Raw genomic sequence first — 17,350 nt, forward strand, 5'->3', positions numbered from 1 at the left:
AATATCTCTAGTTTTGGGAAGGGGTCCTCCTCTTAATTGGAATCTCTTGGCTGAGGCAAGACTCAGGGCTTGATCATGCTCACACTACTTACATGAATAACCACACTGAGGTCAATGGGACTGCACGCTTGATTATGGTAAACAGAATTTGGAAACAAATCTGAGAGGATATCTTAGAAACTCTAAGCTCAGTAACTTGCTCCCATTTCAGTGTCTGCTTGTTCAAAGGAGTCTGTCAGGTCTTTTATACCCAAAAATTAGATAAAAGAAACAAGTGGGTTTGCACTATCTAATTTTTATAAAATTGTTTTCATTATTTCTTTTTATTCTAATTGAAATAGTTCCCCCTTTGATTTAAACATTCCCCTGAAGAGTTTGTAACCAAATAATTGCAGCAGTGTACGAGAACCAGAAAATGTAACTGACTAAAAACAAAAACTACACTGACCAGTCTTTTTTTCCTTAGCCAAGCTAGGTGAAGTGCCAAAAGTAAACAAACAGCATAGATGGTGAAAATACAGTAGCTTTTTAAAGTTATTTCAGTTTTAATAATCTGAGGTATTAGAGCAAACACAGGTAAGGTTGGTTTGTTTTTTAAAGAATATGATTTTTTTTAAAATGGGCAGTGTCCTTTAATGATAAATTTACAATGAAAACAACATGGCCATCATAATTTTGAAATGCACTATGTCCGCCATTAACATGCTGCAAATGTCTTTGCATTATGTTTGCAGTGGGGGATGAACCTGACAAAATATAAAAATTAAATACTCGAATTACTTACAGACTTAATGGCAAGACAAATAAAATAAAATCCCTCCAATGAGCAAAATGAGCAAGAACTGCAGTATTTCCTAAGTACACAATGTAATACTCTGACCCTTATAGACAGAAGTGAAGAAGCAAGATGGACATCAAACCCATTTATTCTGAATCTTAAGTTAGCCAGCATTTTGGTTACATTGACGGAAAAAGGATGAATTTGAATTCAACCTGAGGTTTCGTCTTTTATCATTTGGAATCAATGACTTTTCCTGGAATACTGTACCTGATGGAGTCTGCACCCAGATCTCTTTGGACTCCATGTGCTAAGAGGAAAAGCATATACAGACAATAAATAAATTTAAAAAATGGTATAATGGGTGGTGCATTCACTGATGCTATATAAACCTTCAACCAGTTTCACAGCCTCAGGCCTCTGACATCCTATTCCCATATGCTGTCAAAAATACCAGTGGTAACTGGTGATATACTTGATCCTAGTGCAGGAAAACAGGGATCTTATTTTATTTAACTTGGAGAGGAAGGAGTTTGGTCTGTCATCTTTTGTGCTCCCACAAACTGTACTCAAGCATAAATGAACACATATAATAAATATGTATCAGATAAAAGCACCAAAATACACTCAGTAATGCAAAGAAATAATATATTTTAGGTGTGGTCAGATAAGATATTCAAAGCCTCTACTGTTGCTTCTAGAAATGTCAGGATAATTCAGAAATGTCAGTTTCTTTACGGATTTGAGGTTATAACTCAAGGATCACATAGCTCCCTCTCTAAATGCATCTGTAAAGATCATTTGAAAAGTGCAGATAGAATTGTTCATTGGTTAGTTTTACTTGAAGCTACAAAGTATATATGTGCTTTGTTTTGTCTTATCGATCAATCTAGCTTACAATTTTTAGCACAAAAAATCAGAAAACAAAAATAAGTTGTTGATGAAAAATATGAACAACACAAAACAAAATAGGTTCCAATCGTGCAAATTTTGCTTCACTGGATAAAGCACTTCTTGACACAATAATGTCCAGAATTCCCCCTCCCCCAGAAAATACAGGACTGAGACTGAAGCCATTTTTTCTTTTTCTTTTTTTTCTTAAGGCTATACAACACAAAGAAAAAATCATGGAAAGAACACTTCATCAGGTGGTGGATTCTTCTGGCTCTGGAGTGAGCCTTTGACAAGTGATTGTGTGGTCCGAGTTACTTGTCTCATCAGGATAACAACAACAACAGAAAGAAAGAAAAAAAGTCAATGATCCCAACAATAAAATCCAAAATTGACTTTACAATCACAGGTACAAATTGCTCAGGTCGATAATTTCATTTCTCCTAAAGATCACTGTCGTCTAAAACTAATTAGAGGCGCAGGTTTCCCGAGGAATTGTCAATATTCAAAGCAAATATTGGAGTTTAGAAGGTTATCATTCTTCTACCATGACAGTCTGACTGCGTGGTTGGAAATATTATCATGTTCTGCCAAGTTCAGGGTGTCATTAAAGACTCAATCCTTGTTCTAGCTCAAGAATCTGGCTCCTATTTGGTCTTTCTTTATAGTGGAAAGACTAAGAAGCCAGAAAAGGTTGAGTATTTCCACCCTCCCATGAGGTTACCCCTTTCCAGTTTGAGATGCACTTTGTCTTCTCTCTCCATGTGGAGCAAGACTCCATTGCTGGCTGCTTCTCTGGTGACATCTTGATCCCCTGCAAAAGCTGAAATCACTGGGTAGCCGTTTTGCATTAAACTTACCTAAAATGCAAAGAGACAAAATCTGAGTTTTCTCAATATTAAGTAATTTTTGTTTATGCACTTCATTAACCTTTCACTCTCAAAAGCAACAGGTTTGAGTTAATCAAAAAGTAATCAGTGATTATTCTTATTTCATTCCATCATTTTATACAGCAGACAAAATGTTCACTTTAATAAACAGTAAATGTATAAATTCTTCACTGATTGTGTTTTTTTACATACTAACTCGTGTTTATAGGTCCAAATTTTAAAGCAAAGAGAGTACAGGAATGAAGAATCTTCTATGGAGTGTTTAAATTAATACCCACCTGGATAGTTTGTCTGTTATAGACCTTGACCACGTGGAAACTGAAACTATAAATCCCTTTTCTTGGTGCTACAAATATACTGGAAGCAAGATCAAAATGGTTGCCAATATTAACTAATACCTGGAAAGCAAACAAACAAAAACAAATCAATTAAGTGCCAAAAAAAAAATCTGCATCAGCTCCATGACCTATATAAACCCTATTGGAAATGGTAATTGCAATACAATTAAACCATACTGCAGGGGGAAGGAGTCAATTTCCAAGGCATTTAAAAAGTATTGTAGTTCATAAAGTGATTTATTAACATAGTGATGAACCCAGACCCTGTTAAACTGAGTGAAAACACCACACCCTCAGTAAAGTAAAGGAGGGGAAGGCATATTATCACTGACAGACAAAGAGAAGAGAATAGTAACTGTCAAGTAAATGTGCAGTGGATTTTTATATGGCAGTTTTGGAACTAATTATTCCCTAAGTTTAACGTGTTAAACAAATACATAACAAAATAGGACTTGAACATGTTGCAGCTGAGTGGAGGGATGGAGGAATTATATATCATTTCTGCCAATTCACTCCTCTCTTTCTCTTCCTCTGGAGGGTTGGTACCAATTATAACTGACTTGAATAAATAAGTGGGATGCATTATAGCCACAGGAAGAAGCTCTGGCCATCTCAGAACCTGGCATAAGGAATAGTGAAGACTCTTGCAAGGGAGTGCACTCGTACAATTAGAATGAGGTAAGGTGACCTTCTACGCCAAGTTAATCAGCCAAACCATTTTACCAAGTGGAAAGGGGCAGGAGAGAATCTATGGGAAGAAACTGTTCGTGGTTTGTTACTGTCCATCCATCCCCGTGTCCCCCCCTCCCCCAAAGCTCCCAATTTGCCATATTTACAATTAAGAGGAAATCACATTCACAAAATACCAACATCTACACAGGTTTCAGAGTAACAGCCATGTTAGTCTGTATTCGCAAAAAGAAAAGGAGTACTTGTGGCACCTTAGAGACTAACCAATTTATTTGAGCATGAGCTTTCGTGAGCTACAGCTCACTTCATCGGATGCATACTGTGGAAACTGCAGAAGACATTATATACACAGAGACCATGAAACAATACCTCCTCCCACCCCACTCTCCTGCTGGTAATAGCTTATCTAAAGTGGTCATCAAGTTGGGCCATTTCCAGCACAAATCCAGGTTTTCTCACCCTCCGCTCCCCCACACACAAACTCACTTTCGATGGGCTATTACCGGGGGGGGGGGGGGGCGGAGGGTGAGAAAACCTGGATTTGTGCTGGAAATGGCCCAACTTGATGATCACTTTAGATAAGCTATTACCAGCAGGAGAGTGGGGTGGGAGGAGGTATTGTTTCATGGTCTCTGTGTATATAATGTCTTCTGCAGTGTCCACAGTATGCATCCGATGAAGTGAGCTGTAGCTCACGAAAGCTTATGCTCAAATAAATTGGTTAGTCTCTAAGGTGCCACAAGTACTCCTTTTCTTTTTGCAACATCTACACAGTCATTGCAAGAGAGGCCCACTCCTGCTTCCACTAAAGTTAATGATGAAACTTGCATTGAAGTCAATGGGATCAAGATCAGGCCCCCAGTTCTTCTGCCCAATCTCCTCTCTCAGAAATCTACCTACAAACTGTTTGGGTGTTTTAACTGGGCACGGATAAAACCCACACTGTATAGTGAATGTGCCCATGTTTCATTATCTATAACTAGGCAAGTAGTAAATTTCAGTCTTTCCAAATTCAGTTGAGAAAAGCTGTTTAAAAAACAATAAATCCTAGGCAGATTAGACAACCCAAAGCAAAACACAACTGTGAACCTGGCTGAATGTTTCAAAAGGGGTTTCCGAATGTCTTTCTTGTTTTTCATCCCCACCCTGGCTCTATCCAATCTCTCAGTATTCTGTGGATTACCATTCCCTGTGCTTGTTAAGATAAGAGAGTCATTAAAAGGAGGAAAGAGGGGGAAAAACAGTCAGAGTCCTATTAAGCCCTTCCTTCCTTCCTTCCTTCCCATTTCCCTTTATTTCTCAACCTACTGCTCAGATGACTGGTGATCCCAGTCCGGAGTGTTTTATATTTGAGGGGTTGAGACGATGAAGGGGAGAGGGAAGAAGGGTCTAGCCGGTAGGCATATCAAACATCAGTTCTCTCCCTTTTCAAAATTTTCTATCAGACTATTAGATTTACAGGCTGCAATCCTTGTTTTGCCTTCCCCCCCCCCCTGAACTGAAATTATGGATAAAATTAAAAAGCAACACCCCTAAAAAAAATCAAAACCTTAACCCCCACCATTTGCCCTAATGAACTAAAGAAAAAAATGAACACCATCAGGAAAAAGAAAATAGCTTCATTACTGTTGAAAAATGTAGATGAAGTTACAGGAACAAACTGATGATAGCCAAAGATATACAATCAACGACGTACAGAAATCTCTCTCTGATATCAAAGGGCATGTCGAGACTCCTCAGTTAAACTTGTAACTGATTAAGATTTAGAGAGAGAGAGAGGTTTTTTTGCGGCAGGGGTGTGTGTTTTTGTTTAAGATACTAACGAGTTCTAGATCCATATGCAACAGAATAAATAAAGTTGCAGATGTTCAACACGTTCGTTAATCCGAACACGCAACAATTCCCGTGGCAGCATTAAAAATTGGGAAATCCTGCGAAACGGTAGGGGGGAGCCACACAGGAAAGATACGATGGGAACAGAATGAGCTCAGGGTGCCTTCTGAGACAGTATCGCCATTCTGCACTGTATATAAATCGTGCAAAATTATCCTACTCCTTCGCTACGCATCGCTTGACTACTTTGACACCACAGGACAGGAAACACCCTTCACCCAAGGGAGACGCGGTAACTCTGCCAAATACACTCGGAATCGGCAGATTCCCTGACTCGCCGTGAGCAGGGGGGTTGCTACCCTGAACGCTCTGCTGGCCTGAGGTCTGGAACGTGCGCGCCCTCGCCCCCTTTAACTCCCATCAGAAAAGGTTTGCTGGGAGCTTTGGGATCCTTGCCTGGGAGGCGCCATAGAAATGCGAAGCAGAAGCCTATATTATGTAGCAGGAATAATGAAAATGCAAACGCTTCCTCGGGAGGATGAAGTTGCTCAGCCGGGGGGATGCTGTCTGCAACTCCATGCAGTGGCTAGGATGCGGGCGAGGGGACCGCAGCAGGGGTGTGTGGGGGGGCAGCAAGTGGGGAGGGTCTGGGCGGCTAGCGATGGTGGGGTGCAGCAGCCCCAGGGGAGGGGGCAGGCTACAGCAGGAGCTGGCTGACCTGGTCGAAGTAGATGGTCATGGTGCGGTTGCTCATCTCCGACGGCTCGTGGTTGGTGCTCCGGGTGGCCGAGAAGGCCACCTTGGCGCTGCCCGAGCGCACCGAGATCCCCAAGGAGGAGGTGATGGCCCCGTCCGCCGAGGGGCTGGAGTCGCAAACCACCAGGCACTTGCCCTCCAGCACGATGGGCTCCGTGTCGTTCTGCGCACGCACCGGGCAGCCGGCGGGCAGCAGCAGCAGCAGCAGCAGGGCCAGCGCCGCCGCCAGGCAGGAGCAGCAGCCCGCGGGCTCCGGCAGCGCCCCCCGCCGCCCGAGCCCCGGCATCTTCGGCAGGGGCCAGCAGCTGCTCCCGCTCCGGCTAGGCGCCGGCATCAGGGCGCAAAGGGGAGGGGGGGGGGAGCTGCGCCTGTTTCCTCCCCTGTTCTCTCTCCGGGGCAGCTGGCTGGGGGACAAGATCCGAGTCCGAGTCCGAGTCCTCCTCCTCCGGGCAGGGCAATGAGGCGTCCTCACAGGGCGGGCGGCACACAGCCTGGCAACGGCAAAGAGAGCAATCAGCCCCCGCTCCCGGGAGAACAGGGACAGGCGCACACAGCACTAGCCCCCGGCGAGCCCAGCACCGCCCGGCGAGCGCGCGCCCACCTCCCTCCCTTGCAGGGTGTCACTAAGTGGGCACAACAGGTCCAGGAGACGCCTAAGTGCCAGGCCAGATGTCTCCCCCACCCCCCCACCCCCCGGGAGGCGGGTGCTGCCATAGTCCCACCGCAGTTTGAGATGGGAAGGTAAAGCGCACGGTGGTTGTATTTATTTATTTTTGCTCACTCCCCTCGAAATCAAGGCAGCTCAACCCTATCGACCGATCCCCAACTCGCCTTTGATCCCCCTCGCGGAAGGCGGGTGTTTAAACCACCACTGAAGCGCCCACAGCCTGACTTTGTGTCCCAGCTGCTAAGGTGCGATCGCCGCAGGTTCTCCCCCCGGGCTCGCAAAGCGCCGGGAGCCCGACGAGCTTCACAGCCAAGGCGCTCTGCGCACTTTCGGCTGCTTCGCTTGTGTTAGCCACAGGATTTCACAGGCACTAATAAACAATACAATCAAACAAACCCCCTTCCTACTGCGAAGCCAAGCGCTGGTATATTCCCGACGTTGCTGAGCTCTCTTTCCAAGCCCCCGTTTGCGGCAAACACTTTCTTCTGAATTACGGAGACTTTAGGCACGGGCACCAATTTCTACTTTTAATCGATTCCACAGGCCAGCTGAGCTGTGATCGGTAGGGTGCCCGTTTGAAATGTACCGGTTCATTAGACTCTCGGGAGGGGAAAGAAAGACTAAGAAATCCGCCCCCCCCCCCCCAGCCTAGGAAACCAAATGGCATTTCGATTCTTTCGGAGAAGTTGCATCTCAGTTACCCTCCCTCTTCAACACGAATTAAAATCGCAGTGATGTATCCCACCTCTCCCGAGCATCTACCCCATCCCCTCCTCCCCATGGTCGATGCGTTATTTTAAGTGGACCAGCTAGCGTCGGGATGTTGTTGGTTACCTGGTAGATCCATGATGGGAGCGTAGGGCTGGCTAGGTAGCTGTCCGCGAAGTTGCATTGCTTAGAGACAATGAGCTGAGATGGTGCTGGCGGAAAGAAAAGGAAGCAGGGCTCGCCTCATTCTCTCCCGCCCATTGCCAGCAACCCCCCCTTTCCTCCCTCCCTCTTTCACACGCACACTGACACCCGTCACTGCCTCACACGCCGGGCAAAGGGGCTGGAGACCACGCCGGTAAGACACCCCACCCTCGCAGGCTCACACCTCCCAGCCCTGCCCGGAATAGATCGTCCTAGCTGGAGGGTCCTGGCAAGGGTCAGAGCGGGCGGCTAACGCTCTGCAGCGGCAGCGAGCCGCGTTTACACCAGAGTCACCCCCCCCCCCCCGAGGGGAAAACACAAAACGGGAGAAACTCTCCCGCAGGAGAAACCAGCTGCACGCGTGGAAAGGCGCGCCCTAGAGACAGACAGCGGCGTCCCGATGATTCCTTATTTGCTTTTAGAGCCCGCGCCCCGGTTCAGTTGTAACTGCAAATGCGGGGGCAGCCCCCAGCGTGAAATCCATTCCTAGTGCAAATCACACTGCGGAGACAGCACTTCAGTTTCAGCCCTGGGCGCAGCCTAAAGGAGGGCGAGCCCCCCGCCACCCCCCCCCCCCCGTTCCTGTCTCTGTCCCTTTAAAGCCCTCTCTTCGCTTAGGCACTAGCTCCTCATTTATTACAGCGCTTATTCCTGCGCCCTGGCATCCCATGGACACTCACACACACACACCCCGTGCAGCTGTCTCTGGAAATAGGCTGCCCCGCATGCCAACCGCGGTTGCAGAGTGCCACCTAGCGTCGCCTTGGCGATGGGATGCGTCCCTGTGGGTATCAGGAGGGGAGGGGACCTTTTGCCTTGGAAAGAGCAGCAGCAGCTCGGGAATTCGGGGGGAGGGGGGAGAGAAAAACAGGGCAGAGCTCTAACCCTTAAACTAAGTTTTCTCCTCCCCTTTTCCCCTCAGTGCGATCTGGGAGGCTTGCAGAGCCCTACTGCTTTACAAAGCCAACAAAATCTCCCCACTGTATTTTTCCCTGAATGCATCCAATGAAGTGAGCTGTAGCTCACGAAAGCTTACGCGCAAATAAATTTGTTAGTCTCTAAGGTGCCACAAGTCCTCCTTTTCTCTTTGCGGATACAGATTAACACAGCTGCTACTCTGAAAACTGCCATGGTGATGTGTGTTACAGTCAAAGTTAGCATCAGTGATTACTGGCTGCAAAATATTCGCACATCTCAGTGCTGCTGCTAAGTGGTTATTGCTGAAAATAGGCAGAGCAAAGGAAAGCTTTAAAGATGAGCCCTCTTGCTAAAGCAACATTTAAAAATACTTTGAAAAAAATCATATTTTTTGACATTTTTTAAAGATCCCACTACTTAGATTTCAGCATAGGAAAATAAATATCAGAAAACTTTACATAAGTCACTAATTAATAACTGATAACTGTCTAATGCTCCCCAGTAGGACAAAATTTACAATTATATATCAATGGCAAAATTTTCTCAGAAATGAATGGGAAGTAAATATTCAGCTTCAATGTCCTGATTTAACCACATGTAGGGAGCTTTTATGGGTGTCTATGTGATGGTTTGCGTCCAGAAATTAATTGTGCCCTAAAAATCACAGCTAAGTAATGTGCCAGGAATTCCAAACATATAGATTGTTATCACAAAGGAACATTTAATTTCAGATGCAGCATAAAATTATGTTATTGGATAGTCGTCCTCTTGTGGGTGGTGGCAATGAAACTAGGAAGCTGAAAATATACAGCATTAGCAAATATCAGAAACCCAAAGCAAGGGCCAGATTGTGGCCATAAAGAATTATCCAATGTTGTAGGAGAGTGTGGGAAGGGCCACGCCACTGAAATTCTTACAGGGATGACCTCCTAACTCACCCCTACCCACCACATGTTGGCCTAGTTCTGGCAGGCAGCTAGTATGTATATAGTGATAGTGCCTCAGGCCCGTCATAGACCAGAACTTCCTTGTACACTGTACAAACACAGAACCAAAAGACAATCTCTGTTCCAAGGACTTCACAATCTATGTTGATTACTTCCTAAATTGAGGATCAGCTCCCCGTCACTGTCCTTGTAGCTCCCCCCCCCCGCCACACACACACACACTCCTGCAGCCATCCATGGCATATGGGCATAAGGGCCAGAGACTCCTGATGCCCTCTTTTTTCCACTGTAGCTGTCCTTGTGTGGGTGCACAATCTGACCTGTGATTTCTAGCTGAATTACCTCATTTTTAAAATAGTTAATAATAATACCTAGCTCTTACATAGCACTTTTAATCAGCAGATTTCAAAATGCTTTACAAAGCAGGTTAGTACCATTAACCATCTCTAGTTATAACATCACCAGTAGACGCTCTCCCAGCATCAAAGTGAATGAAGAATAGGAGAATAAAACCATGTTTTCTTTTGCGCCAGATATTTAGTTATATAATTATGGAGGTAATCATTAGGAAACAGGGCTCCCAATACGACAATGTTATCTTGACACAGATGAACATGCAGTCAGCATGGAGATCAGTGGCTGACATCAGCACTTTTCCAATTTCTTTCTTTTTAGGTGGTAATGCTGAACTTTTAAATTTTGGAATGAAATGTAAATGTAAAAGTAAATGTAGTTAACTGAATTATGGGGTGACAGCAGAAAATGTTCTTTAAAATAAATAAATACAAAATAAAACAGATAGGTTTAATTTTAGGACTCTCAGCCCAGCCCTCCCCCCCCCCGCCCCTTTGTTAATTTGTTGCTCATGAAAGGTGCCAAATTGACAACCGTAGAAACATAAGTCCTCTCCCTATGCACAGAACAGGTAGAGCACTGACAGCAGCAGTGTAAATTCCCTCACACCTTTTCTGTCAACATGTCCCTTCCCTGGTTGGAGGGCCCTTTAAGGAGAACAGAGTTAATACCTGCTCTTAACTCATTGGCCATTCTGCTAAGAGTTCCAGCAAAGCAGTCAGTTCCGGATGTGGTGGTGGTTTTTATGATGTCTATTAGAAATTGAACTGAGACCACCAGCTCATTTCTTTGGGGTCATTTTTTTTAAGTCAGTACCAACCTGGGTCAGATTTAAACCAGTGATCTAAAGGTAAAAGGCTTCTCACCTTATCTGCTGAATCATACAGTCTTCAAGTTGTAAGAGTTCTTGATCAATAACTCTAAAATGTTTCCCTTGCATTAACTCATAACAAAATGTGCCACTAGCTGCCAACAGAAAATATCAATTTTTGAAATTATTTTAGTAATTTAAATGTAAAGTTTTGGTGTTACAGAGTGGGACAGACACAGCAACCACAGGAAAATATATTTTTTAAAAAGTCCCTTTCACGTGAATCCTTCTCCCCAAACACTGGAAGAAGTGTTTGGCAAGGACACAGAAACACTTTTCTGATTGTCCATGGTGTGGAAGACTGTCATATTCTTTGTTAAACTGGCTAATTGTTAGATTGCTACATACAGAAACTTAATTACATAGACTTTTGAGGGGCATTCAAGCCTGAATCTGGTCACACTGGTGTAATTCAGGAGCAAAAGGAGTTACACTAACATCAGAATTGACCCCTTTCTCTTTAGAAGCACAACACTGAAATCCAATCTGTTGGTATTTATAAAGGAAGCATGGTGATGTCACTATTATCTCTAAAGAGAAATTCATCTTCCCTGAGCCGCACTTAAATCTCTCCCTCCCCCCACCCCCACCCCCCCACACACACTTTACACGTGAATAGCCATTAACTTCACAAAGGCTATTCGTGTAAGTAAAAGATACCAGGCTCAAGCCTAAGAGTGGCAATATCTATCCATCAGGGGAGGTTAGTAGTTACAGCAAAGAAACAAAACAAAATCACTGCCAGGTAGGATAAACAGCCTGCATCGTATCTATGGTAGTTCATAACAGGAAAGGTATATATTTATAAGAAGCAAATATGTAGTTCCCTGATAATGTAATATCTATATTTTTTTCAACATGTAAATAAACATTTTTTCCAGATAAATTACTGTTAGAAAGCACTCACTTTATTTAGCTTCCTGACTCCCAGTGCCCTACACAGCAGTCTTTGCATGTTGTATTTCCTTCTGAGGTGGAGGACATCATCATGGCTATTTCTGAAGCTTCAAACCTGAAGTTAAAATTAAACTTCCTCCTTGAGAGGTTATGCCCATTTATGAAATCATTTCAAGGTTTGTCTTCACATGGAAAAAATCACACTTGATCATTTAAAAAAAAATGCCTAAGAAAGATTTTTACTGATTAAAAGAAACCTTTTTTAAAATCTTCATCTGGAGACTTCTTTTCGAATTGCAATACAAATCCAAGATGGTGGTCAGTTTTGAAGCTTGAAAGTGTCTTTTAATCCAAAAAGTCTCGAATGCTTTCCTAAATGGAAGTAATTAATAAAAATACACCATACAATTGTGAATTAATGAATCTGAGGTCATCATTTGGACCCTTCTTTAAAGAAAACAAGAGTGGAAAACTATGATAAGGCTATGTAAACATCTCAGGACCTGATGACCTATTTTAATTGCATTTTTGGTTACTGTTACAACATCAGAATTCCTTGATATCAACATTATATATAGTCTTGACTCTTAACCTTCACAAGTACTTGAATAAGACCAACTTTCTTATATATATATGAGCTCATTGCAGGGTAGTGAAACTGTTACAGAGGCCCTCAACAGGACAATTGCCTTTAGTTAGGCTTGGAAGGATTATATTTTTATTGGTAAAGATCAGCAAAGGTCAACTTCTCTGTATACACACAAACTGATGAAAAAATATTTCCATGGATGATCATAGAAATTTACAGATAGGCAATATAAAAAAAGTGCTGCATGAGAACTTATTAGAGTTTGATTTAAGAATACTAACTCGATATTTTGACATGCGATGTCAACAATTTGTGATTTGATGGTTACAAAGCTCTAACTTTGTGAATCTGAAGGTCTACTGTGTGATGCCTCCCATAATTTCCTGCAGCTGTGAAATGTTAAATAGATAAAAATATAAAAGCTTAACACCCATAATCTTATGCAATGATGAAGCTTAAATTGATTACAAATAGAAAAAAATACTTAAAAATAAACATAGATATTATCCGTCAAATTATATTAAAAAATCAAATTCTGACAAGCCTACCTTTAGTTAACTTACCTATGGTAATTCTTTTGTTCAAATGCTATAAAATGTGTTTTCAGTTGTTCTTGTACATTTCATCATTCAAATTCCACAGAGATGAAATTCTGCACAACCCTCTAATGATAGCATTGCTATGAAATATGGGGTTTTTGTGATATTTGAATGAATTCTTATTACAGAAGTTAACTATTATGCTACTTCCTCACATACTGTAACTGATACCTTGAACAAATTGCAACTATAATGTACTCGTTATTACTTCAAAGGGATACCACCATATTCTGCTACAGCATAGGCATTAGTGCTGAGGATGAGCTGTGAGGAGATTTAATATACTAACCGTGTCTACACTACGAAAGTACTCCGATTTTACAGAAGTCAATTTTGGGAACAGATTGTATAAAGTCGAGTGCATGCGTCCACACTAAGCACATTAATTCAGTACCGTGGCAAGCGTCGACATTCCGAGCAGTGCACTATGGGTAGGTATCCCACAATTCCCGCAGTCCCTGCTGCCCGTTGGAATTCTGGGCTGAGCTCCCAGTGCCCGACGGGACCAAAAATTTGTCGCGGGTGGTTATGGGTAAATGTCATCAGTCAACCCTCCTTCCCTCTGTGAAAGCAACAGCAGTCATTTCGCGCCCTTTTCCCTGGATTGCCCAAGCAGACGCCATAGCATGGCAAGCATGGAGCCTGTTCAGCTCACCGCAGCAGTTATGACCATTGTAAGCACCTCATGCATTATCGTGTAATTTATGCAGAACCAGCACCTGAAAGACCAGGCAACGGCAGCGCAGTGATGAGGACATGAACACAGATTTCTCTAAAACAGCGGTCCCCAGCAATTTGGGGATCATGGTGTTACTGGGACAGGCTCATGCCATGGAACACCAATTCTGGGCCTGGGAAACAAGCACAGAGTGGTGGAACCGCATAGTGTTGCAGGTTTGGGATGATTCCCAGTGGCTCCGCAACTTTCGCATGGGTAAGGGCACTTTCATGGAATTTTGTGACTTGCTTTCCACTGCCCTGAAGCGCAAGAATACCAAGATGAGAGCAGCCCCCCAGTTCACAAGTGAGTGGCAATAGCCCTGTGGAAGCTTGCAATGCCAGACAGCTACCGGTCAGTCGGTAATCAATTTGGAGTGGGCAAATCTACTGTGAGGGTTGCTGTGATGCAAGTAGCCAATGCAATCATTGAACTGCTGCTATCAAAGATAGTGACTCTGGGATACGTGCAGGTCATACTAGATGGCTTTGCTGCAATGGGATTCCCTAACTGTGGTGGGGCTATAGACGGAACGTATATCCCTATCTTGGGACGGACCACCAGGGCAGCCAGTAAATAAACCACAAGGGGTACTTTTCAATGGTGCTGCAAGCACTGGTGGATCACAAGGGACGTTTCACCAACATCAACGTGGGACGGCCGGGAAAGGTTCATGACGCTCGCGTCTTCAGGAACTCTGGTCTGTTTAAATGGCTGCAGGAAGGGATTTACTTCCCAGACCAGAAAATAACTGTTGGGGATGTTGAAATGCCTATAGTTATCATTGGGGACCCAGCCTACCCCTTAATGCCCTGGCTCATGAAGTGATACATAGGCACCCTGGACAGTAGTAAGGAGCTGTTCAACTATAGGCTGAGCAAGTGCAGAATGGTGGTAGACTGTGCATATGGATGTTTAAAGGGTCGCTGGCGCAGTTTACTGACTCGCTCAGACCTCAGCGAAACCAGTATTCCCATTGTTATTGCTGCTTGCTGTGTGCGCCACAATCTCTGTGAGAGTAAGGGGGAGATGTTTATGGTGGGGTGGGAGGTTGAGGCAAATCGCCTGGCCGCTGAATAAGGGCAGCCAGACACCAGGGCAGTTAGAAGAGCACAGCAGGAAGTGCTGCGCATTAGAGAAGCTTTAAAAACCAGTTTCATGACTGGCCAGGGTACTGTGTGGCACTTCTGTTTGTTTCTCCTTGATGAAAACCCACCCCCTTGGTTGACTCTAAATTCCCTGTAAGCCACCCGCTCTCCCCCCTTTGATCACAGCTTGCTTGCAAAGGAAATAAAGTCACTATCATTTAAAAAACATGTGTTCTTTATTAATTGATTATAAAAATAGGGAGATAACTCACAAGGTAGCTCGGGTGGGGTGTGGGAGGAGGATAAGAGGGAAGGAAAAGGCCACTTTAAAACTTGTTGAATGACAGCCTTCTGTTGCTTGGGCTGTCCGCTGGGGTGGAGTGGTTGGGTGCCTGGACTCTCCCACCCCCGTGTTCTTGGGCATCTGGGTGAGGAGGCTGTGGAACTTGGGGAGGAGGGAGGGCAGTTAAACAGGGGCTGCAGCGGCAGTCTGTGAACTTGCTGCCATTCATGAACCTCCATCAGACGCTGGAGCACGTCCATTTGATCCCGCAGTAACCCCAGCGTTACCTCATGCCTCCTCTGATCTTTCTGCCGCCACCTCTCCTCACTTTCATCAGCCACTTTCCTGTACTCTGCCATTGTGTCCCTCCACACATTCTGCTGAGCTCTGTCAGTGATAGACGACTGCATGAGCTCAGAGAACATTTCATTGCAAGTGCATTTTTTTTGCCGCTTTATCTGAGATAGCCTTTGGGATGGAGGAGAGAGGCTTGAAACATTTGCAGCTGCTGGAGGAAAAAAAGGGAGTGAATTATTTAAAAAGATACATTTTACAGAACAATGGCTATACTCTTTCACGGTGAACAACACTATTCACATTACATAGCACATGTGATTTTGGTACAAGGTCTCATTTTGCATCTTATATTGAGTGCCTGAAGCTTTGGTGTTAGGGATCACACATGCAGTGCTGGGCAACAGAATTCAGCTTGCAGGCAGCCATGGTAAGCCATAGTCTTTCAGCTTCCGCAACCTTCATAACAGCAGCGCCTTCCTCTCCCATACCAAGCAAAGCACGTTGAGTTGGCCATTTAGTGCTGCGGTTTTCCTGTTAATGTGCAGCAGCAGAAACCAAACTAACCCCCCCCCCATCTAATTCTCTGGGATGATTGCTTTACCCCTCACCCCACCGCGTGGCTGGTATCAGGGAAGATCTCTGCTAGCCAAACGTGAACAGCTCAGTGCCAATGCCCCCCTCCCCCCACCGTGTGGCTAACTGCGGGGAGGATTTATTTTCAGCCACAGGCAAACACCCCAGTAGGAACGGCCATCTCTGAACGTCCCCTTAATTAAATTCCCCTATTTCAACCGGGTTACCATGAACGATATCACTCTCCTGAGGATAACACAGAGAGATAAAGAACGGACATTGCTTGAATGCCAGCAAATACCAGGACCATACACTGCCAGGCTTTGTCATGCAATGATACCAGATTACTTGCTACTAGCATGGCGTGGTAAAGTGTCCTACCATGGAGGACAGAATAAGGCTGCTCTCCCCAGAAACCTTCTGCAAAGGCTTTTAGAGTACCTCCAGGAGAGCTTCATGGAGATGTCCCTGAAGGATTTCCGCTACATCCCCAGACACGTTAACAGACTTTTCCAGTAGCAGTACTGACCACGAATGCATCCCAAGTCCTCAGGGCTACTTAATCATTAAAAAATGCTTGCTTTTATAACATGTATTATATCTTAAAAAGGTACACTCACCAGAGGTCCCTTCTCCGGCTTCATTGGGTTGGGAGGGTATTTCAGTCAGGGTGATAAAAAGATGTGCTGTGTGCTGTCCTCAAGCTCGTCCTCCTCATCTTCCCTGTCCACAAAATCCTCAGGCATGGCGGAGAGTATCCCATCCTTGGAGTCCACGGACAGGGGTGGGGTAGTGGTGGCGCCCCCCCCCCCCAGAATTGCATGCAGCTCAGCATAGAAGTAGCATGTCTGGGGCTCTGTCCCAGAGCATCCGTTTGATTCTTTGGTTTTCTGGTACGCTTGTCTGAGCTCCTTAAGTTTCACGTGGCACTGTGTTGCATCCCTGCTGTAGCCTCTGTCCCTCATGGCCTTGGAGATTTTTTGAAATGTTTTGGCATTTCATCTTTTGGAACGTAGTTCTGATAGCACAGATTCCTCTCCCCATTCAGCGATCAGATCCAGTACCTCCCATTCAGTCCATTCCGGAGCTCTTTTTCGATTCTGGGGCTGCATGGTTACCTCTGCTGATGAGCTCTGCGTGGTCACCTGTGCTGATGAGCTTGCCTGGCCAAACAGGAAATGAGATTCAAAAGTTCCCGGGGCTTTTCCTGTACACCTGGCCAGTGCATCCGAGTTCAAAGTGCTGTCCAGAGCGTTCACAATGGTGCACTGTGGGATAGCTCCCAGAGGCCAATACCTTCGAATTGCGTCCATACTAACCCTAATTTGAAATGGCTACATTGATTTCAGCGCTAATCGTTGGGGAGGAGTACAGAAATTGGTTTTAAGAGATCTTTATGTCGAAAAAATGGCTTCATTGTGTGGACGGGTGCAGGGTTAATTCAATTTAACGCTGCTAAAT

The 17,350-nt window shown here is 44.6% G+C and overlaps 1 protein-coding gene and 1 pseudogene across 1 annotated transcript; both read right to left on the minus strand.

Moving 5' to 3' along the window:
- Positions 1 to 511: 511 nt before the first annotated feature.
- CBLN2 (cerebellin 2 precursor) lies at positions 512 to 8,497 on the minus strand. The gene is given in 6 exon segments (XM_074943139.1): positions 512 to 2,529; positions 2,838 to 2,957; positions 6,139 to 6,591; positions 6,593 to 6,667; positions 7,678 to 7,763; positions 8,446 to 8,497. Coding segments are annotated over 6 exon segments (969 nt in total). The 5' UTR covers positions 8,483 to 8,497; the 3' UTR covers positions 512 to 2,331.
- A 6,565-nt stretch (positions 8,498 to 15,062) lies between these two features.
- LOC141981863 (uncharacterized) lies at positions 15,063 to 17,001 on the minus strand (annotated as a pseudogene).
- Positions 17,002 to 17,350: the final 349 nt, after the last annotated feature.

Source organism: Natator depressus, chromosome 2 (genome assembly GCF_965152275.1).
Source record: "Natator depressus isolate rNatDep1 chromosome 2, rNatDep2.hap1, whole genome shotgun sequence".
NCBI lineage: Eukaryota > Metazoa > Chordata > Testudines > Cheloniidae > Natator > Natator depressus.